Genomic DNA, 7,553 nt, shown 5'->3' on the forward strand with positions numbered 1-7,553 from the left:
CCAGCGGCCCGCAGCTCCATGGCATGATGGCTGTCGGGGACGGTGAGTGAGGAGGCCTCGCGGCGAGGTTCGCCCGCGCTGAGCGCGCCGAGCCGCCCGTGTGGCGGGTTGACGTCTTAGCCCGGTGCGGTCGGCTTCGGCGGGAGCCCGGCGCTTGCGGGTCCGGGCGCTTCCCTAGGCGCGAAGCCTGGCAGTTTTAGCCCTTTTTTAAATTTTAAACAATGTGCGCGTTTCTGCGGGAGTCTGTAGTCTTAATTATTTAAAGCACTGGCAGTGTTTTCAGCGTGCATTTTTATGCTGGCATGCTGTTTACCTCTGTCCCGGTGTTACTTATGTTAGTCAGCTCTGCAAGGTAAGACTGAATTTGCTGTGCTGCTTTGTGAGCAAGCATTCATTAACTCACTTTTTTTTTTTTTTTTTTGCGTGAAGAAATATTTTATGTCTATGCTGAATTACTAAGTGGCTTGCTCCTGGGACAAGAATATATATTCAATAAGTATGTGAAGTGTTACTACGTTTCCTCCAGTGTGCAGTGTGTTGTTACACAAACCAATGGGAAGTAGGTCAATAATGCAATATGGACCAAGATGGCTATGTTTTGATTAGAAACCGGAATGAGTTTTATTTTTAATCTTGTCTCTTGGTTTTGCATGGTGAGCAGTTTCTTCTTTGAGCTTCCTAACTTGATGGCTTTCTGTCTAGGCGTTACTATTTTCAGAGAAACTTGAGAAGTGTTCATTTGACTTGCAGCAAGCGATGTAGTGGGAGGGCTATGCATTTCCAAATGACTATATGTATGATGATAAATAATGTGAAAGATGATCTTATAAACATACTTAGATTAAAATCAATCTTTTATCTGAATTTGCTAAAACATCAGTAGTAAGAGTCCTGAAAATGACCTTGTTTAGGGCATCCTAAAAACTACATTCATGTCACTTATTTTTTTGATATATTCGAGGTTGAGAGAGAGAATCAGTGTGACCAGAGCAGTGAAAATAAGGTTGGACTATATAGTTCAAACAAAATTCAGGCAGTTTTCTGGTGTTTTGTATTCTTTTTTTGTCATCAGCAAGATACAAAAGGCTGTTGACTTTATAGAACTGAACATATAGTATGTTCTTTCTCATTGAGATTTTGGGGGAATATTTTTATTCGTATTTGTTTTCTGTGAAGCAACACAGTTCTCTGTTGTAAACATGGATTGTGGTAACTTGCAGATAAAGGAGGCAAGCTGTAGCATGTTATCAAAAAGCTGTATTCCCTAGACAAGGCCATAGGATTTTTGTGGTTCTGAGGTGGTTGAGGCTTATAAAGTGAGGGTGGTTGCGGAGCTCTATTCTGTATAATTTAATTCGTCATTAACAAAGGCACTAAGAACAAAGTACTGTTCAGGCAGTCAGCTGACATTCTGTGTAGGAGCTTTGAGCAATAATGCCAGATACAATTAACAGTGTGTAGGATGATTATGTAGCTGTTGGTCTCCCTTAAAACTACTGCTTACCACATGTACAAGGAATTCGGTCATTTGACATTGTGTTATGAAATTCTTAGGCAAAACAAGCCTTAAAAAAAACTATTAAGAAAACTTTTTGATTGTTTTCAGAATTTAAATGTAGATTTAGCCTTTTTCTGTTAGATTTTCTGTTTTGTAAATATCCTGTGTATCCTCCTAGTATGTAACATACTACTGAAGAAACAAAATGCTTTAAGTTAGTGATTCTGTAGCATTTGAGAAATGTCTTTTTGTGACAAAATGACAGTTCATTATGGCCAGTATGCATGTTTAACTTACTGTTGGTGAGAATATACTGATGTTATGGAAGACGTTGCATAGATACTTCAGAGAACAGTGTTTTTCATTTATTGTACTTGATTTGCTCACTTAATAAATTATGATACAAGTATTTAGCCTAGATATGTTATAATACTGCATGGAATATATTTGAAAATACTGTGTAGTGGTAATGATTTAAACATTTAATCTAGAACCCAAGACAGCCTGGCCTAATGTAACTATTTGGCGTTTTTTTAGTTTTCTTGAGCACAAGCAGAAATGTAAATAAAATGTGCTCACATTTTGAATCTTGATCTGATCTCTTCAGTAAAGACTAAGGGAAAGAGCCAAGTTCTCTTTTTACCCCATATTAACTGTCTCACAGTCCCCAATCTTTTGTTTGGAGAATGTAAAGGGAAAAAATAGGATTGTGTTTGTGGACCAACAAACAATTGAACTGTTACTTGTGCTGTCCTGAATGCATGCCAGCATGAAAGCATTCAGTAGCTTATTTTTGAACTTATTTCACATATTTTCATGGATGTATATCTGTGTTTGATCTGCAAATTTTATTCTGAGGCTGCTTTACAAACTTAGTCAAGAACCGTTCTTGGCTCTGAATTTCTCACTCCTTGAAGTAGATAATGCATTTCTGCACTTATCCGCTGATAACCAGATTAGAGTGTTTAGGAGGTAGGTGACATAACTGCAGTGTGTGCTACATCACACCATAGAGTCTCTTCGTAGTTTGTAATTCAGTGGTTTCCATCAGAAATTTGTCACGTTGTTGTCAGTCAGTGCTATGCTACAGTGTTGTTTATTGGTAAGGGGTTGTCTTGCTCCCAGTGCAACAAGGTAATTAGAATAAGGACGAAATTATCTGCCTAAAACTAGGAGGGGGCGTGGAGGAAAGATTAGGCACTGGTTTTCTTCAGATACGCTAAACGTTACAGTATCAGACGTAGGCTATTTGAGGGCTATCTAAAAGCGTATAATCAGCTTTGTAAGAGGACATATTTGGTGCACACATTTGTTGCATTAATATATATTGTGCTATTGTGAGTCATAGATGAATGAGTTAGATCTGCTTCTTTGTTATTCTTATCGGTGGATTTTCAGTTAAATGCCATCCAATTTAATGATGTCTCATGACTTTAAACACTTGTCATTTTTCAGAGGATGAAGGATGTGCAACTGATTTATGAGTATAAAATATGCTTATATCTTACTACATATGCATGACAAATTATGGCTTTGTCTTCTTTCAGAATATTTCATTAATGTATGCATGGTCCTAGAATACAAGAACGATTATTCCCTGATGTTCTTCTGAGCAGAAGACTGTCTTAAGTCTCCAATCTGGTTAGTACTCTGTAAAATGAGGGTGCTGTACAGCTCTAATATTTTATTTTTGGCTTAAAAAAAGATTGGACATATTGAGGGTACAGAGGCTCCAGGGATATTTGAGGTGGTTTGATTTAAAAGAAACAAGCAAACAAAAAACCTTTGTAGTGCGTTTACATTTATGATATGTATTTCTGAGTTTCTCTAAGAATAGGTCATTTCCTGTAGAAGGAAGGAGGCCTTTTAAACTCCCATAATCCTATGAATGATGGTAATAGAACAGTTGCTACACTCACCTAGAATTTGGACAAGATACAGCTGTGGTGCTTAGTACCATCCAGAGCTCACTTCCTGAAAAAATATTATGGATAGCAGCAGAAGCTTGTTCTGGGGAATAGAAATGCATCACATGTTCCTTCTCATGTTCTTCTTTAGGCCTGTGTCTTTTGGAGTTATTTATTTATTTATTTAACATGATAACTGCATCTGCCCTGGCACCTTTCCCTCCTCTTCTGTTGTTAGCAGCTGGTGGGTGCATTGATTTAGGAAATGGCTTTACTCACCGTGCCTAAGAGCTGTAGGACAGATACTGTAATGTGGAATTTGATTGCTCTTCTGAATCAAACCAGTGCAAAGCTTCTTTCCACTGTTGTTAGTTATTTTCTCAAAACCAGCATGGATTCTTGAGTGGTAACTACATTTGATTTTGATATTCTAGAATGATAACAAAAAGTAGGTTTTGCCTTCCAGATTCTAAATGACTTTTTTTTTTTTTTTTTTTAAGTGTCAAGGAATTTTTTAGGGAGTTCTTGTTGCTTGTTTATTTTTAAACATAGAACACCAGTCTTCTGCCAAGGCTTCCAGGCCTTTATTTAGTCAGGCACCCAAAAGTGTTGGTTGCTTTTGGAGTTTCCTCTGGTTTGGGTAATTTGCTTTGTTTTTAAGAGCAAGAGACATATGAAAAAAAAACTTTAATTTAGTTTTTCGGTTGATATAGTTGATATCCTTATTTGTTTTAAAACATCTTGGATTATTCCAGAATATGGCTATATATATATATATTTAAGACATTTTGAAATAAGCATTAGAAATGCCAGCAGCCCAGGGAGAAATTTAAAATCCAGTAAGGATTTTCTTTGACAGACATTGCAGGATTTTTTTCATCTCTAATTGGATATTTGCTTTGCAAAGTTGATGTTTCTTTGTTATCTAAGAAATATGAGGAGTTCTTAGTTCCTCTTACTGTTGTATGTTATTTTTAATAACGTTTTATATATAGTAATAAATACTGATTAGAAAATAAGCTATAATGGGATCATTTGAAATATTTTCTTTCGAAGTGGAAGTTCTGTGATAGTATTCATCTGAATCAAATTCTGTTCTGCATACCTTAGTTTTAAAAAAAAAACTGAGTTTAGGGCTGTGTGCATTCTTTCTCATCTCCTTCATCAAAATGTGCTTGTATAGGGACAGCAGGAAAGAATGATGCTTGTCTTAAAATAACCTTTTACTGCTTTTGAAAACCAACTGTATCTATAGATTCTTACAAGAAATAATTATAATCTAAAACTTAAAGGAGATGTACAGATGCTTAAAAAAAAAAGTGTATAAGCAACAAGATTTCCAGTTACTCGTATAATAGTTCTGTGATACACCTTTGCATGTATTTAACTGATGTTTTAAAAATCCTGCTGTTAAGCTGAGAAAAAACTTTAAAACTCTGGAAAATATTAATAGTTGGATTGGGGGAGGTGAGGAGAAGGGTTGAAGATGTAAAGATTGTTAAAAGCCTTCATGAGACGTTTATAGTCTTCAAATCGGATGTTTTTGCTTCCATAGGATGTTGGAGCTCCATGATGCTCCTGGGCCACCAAAACACTTTTAATATAGGTGGATTTATATTTGTAAAAATATCCCTTTTACCATAGCTTGTTCTATATGTTGACCTGTAAAATCCTTTGGTCAATAGACTTTTGCTATATGAAAAAGCTTCACTACTGAACTTCAAGGTCAAAAGCACTTCTGTGTAGATCATTTGATCTAAAATCTGTTTGCAGGGTTGAGTTGATTTTGCACCCTATTTAGAAGCACTGAAGGAAGTGTGTATTATTCTGGGATTGCATGATGGTCTGATATCCTCTCTTAGAGAAGAGAAATGGCAGCTACTAAAAACTGTTTAGGTATATATCAGACACACTTCAGATTTTCCAGGTCTGATGGTGTTTTGTGTTTGTTTTTCCTCCACTTTGAGAAGAGTCTATGCTAATAAAATGTAAGGTTTTGTCACCTACAGTGAAGTTGCAGCATTGAGACTAAATTAAAGGAGGACAGATTCGCCATAACTTCTTAACCTCCAGTTCTGAATATGGCAGGTGGAAAACAGGTTGGCCAGTGAGCTCAAAGACAATTAACAACCCTTTTTATTCTCTGCTGTGGTATTCATTTTTTCATGTTCAGAGGTAAACATTAAGTATTTTCTTACTGATGAACTACAGTTGAAGTAAATTAAGTTAAATTTAGAAAAACAAATTTTTTTCTACATCTTATCTACTGTGTGTTCATATTAGATTTATACTTTTTGCTTCTAGGGGCTGTGTTTTATTTGTGAAGGAGCTTTGCTGTTTTATGACATGTATATTAAGTTTAACTCACAGAAGTTGGCCATGTTAAAAAGTAATGCAAACATTCGCTAGTAAAATCATTCCTCTGATGAAAAAAGTAAACCCATCATCATTAACCTCTAATAGTAAATCACTGTTTGTAAACATTTGTTACATAATACATATCAGTTGGTATACATGATAGTAAAGTGCCATATGGTATATGAACGTGATCCTTAAATCTACCTCTGTCACCTTTACTGTACTTCTGGTGATGCATTCCTAGTTTGTAGTTTGAAAATCAAATGATTTAAATACTTGGTTATTTCTTTCTGTATGAATGAGCTATGTATTGAAAATACCACAAATGGTTTCTTCCTTGGTGAATACCAGTTGCTTGTTTGACTGAACTACAGATAGTAAAATAATGATCCTTTCTTCTCACAGTTCTCTAAGTACATGGATAATTCTAGTCATGTTATTGTGATTTATGCACAGTAGATTCTAACTCAAAATGCATTTTCATATTAATATGCTTGTTTTTAAAATAGATCATTAGATTCAGTGAAGAAAATACGAGTGCTATTGAGGGTAGGATGCTCTGTGCACAAGCGAAGGAAACTTGTGAAGATGGAAGTAATTAGACTGCTGGAGCCTAGGTAATGAAGGCAGTAATGAAACCAGGCGTACTGAGGGAAGGCTAGCTGTGAAATTGTGGAATATCCTAAAGATGAATAACAGAGGTTTATACTTCAAGATGTTTGAAGTAGTAGCTTTCTTTTGAGGGTGACTTTGGCAGCTGCAGTGAGGTATTATGCCAAAGAGCAGGCCTGTATTCAGGCAGGCTGTAACAGTTAAGCTGTAACTTTGAATATAAGGGTGGTGTGCTTCTCCCCCCCCCCCCCCCCAATTTACTAGGGATCAAGAAAGCCAAGACTCTCTTCAAGCTTTGCATTTCTTTTTTGGTTACTGCTATTTTAAAATAATCTGATTTCATTATCATCAGTGGTTCCGTAGAGAGACTTCTACAGGAATACTCATGTTCAGCTCTGCAGGTCTCAGACTGCAGGGAGTGCTTGGGGCCTCTCCGGGAGGCCTGGGCTGGCAGCCAGCTCTCCTGCAGGAGGTGTGCTGCTGTTGACGAGTTGTGTTGTCAGGTAAGGGAGTTACGGGAGGAGGTCAGTAGGCTGCGCAGCATCCGAGAAGATGAGCAAGAGATGGACAGGGTATTCTCGGAGACTGTGTAGCTTCGGGAGTCCCAACCCCCCACAGCAGTGGAGTTGCCAGAGGGCTCTGTGCCGTGTGAAACAGTACATCATAACACTGTAGAAGAAGGCTGGAAACTGGTCACTGCTCATAGGCGGAGAAAGGCTCCTACTCCTCCCAAAGACTTGCAGCTGAAGAACAGGTTTAGTGCCCTCCAGGATGAGGAGCAGATGGGCATGGCTGCAAGGGAAGTAACTGGGACAACAGACCCTGTGCCTTGCCAGAATGCCCAGAAGAAGCGGCGGGTGATGGTTGTGGGGAACTCCCTGCTGCAGGGGATGGAGGCATCTATCTGCCGACCTGACCTCATGTCTGGAGAGGTTTGTAGTCTGCCAGTGGCTCGTGTGCGAGACGTCATGGAAAGACTGCCAAGGCTTGTCCATGCTTCGGACTATTACCCACTGCTGCTCTTCCATGTGGGCGCTAACGACACCAAGGGCAAACTGGAGACCATCAAGCAGGATTTCAGAGCTCTGGGGATGATGGTCAAGGGTCTGGGAGCCCAGGTCATCTTCTCCTCAATCCTGCCAGTGAGGGGGATGGATGAGAGGAGGAGGAGACGGACT

At 38.3% G+C, this 7,553-nt stretch overlaps 1 protein-coding gene across 11 annotated transcripts in view; it reads left to right on the top strand.

Annotated features, from left to right (window-relative positions):
• Nucleotides 1-7,553, top strand: part of CLASP2 (cytoplasmic linker associated protein 2) — a 153,306-nt gene that overhangs the window by 42,094 nt on the left and 103,659 nt on the right. The window contains exon 1 of one of the 11 annotated variants that reach the window (XM_026081297.1): nucleotides 7-42. The exons of the other annotated variants lie outside the window; for them this stretch is intronic. Coding sequence (XP_025937082.1) covers nucleotides 24-42 — 19 coding nt within the window. The 5' untranslated portion in view covers nucleotides 7-23. Of the gene's footprint in view, nucleotides 1-6; nucleotides 43-7,553 lie in introns of those variants that run through there. 11 annotated transcript variants of the gene reach the window in all.

This window comes from Apteryx rowi, unplaced genomic scaffold (genome assembly GCF_003343035.1).
Source record: "Apteryx rowi isolate R43461 unplaced genomic scaffold, aptRow1 scaffold_540, whole genome shotgun sequence".
NCBI lineage: Eukaryota > Metazoa > Chordata > Aves > Apterygiformes > Apterygidae > Apteryx > Apteryx rowi.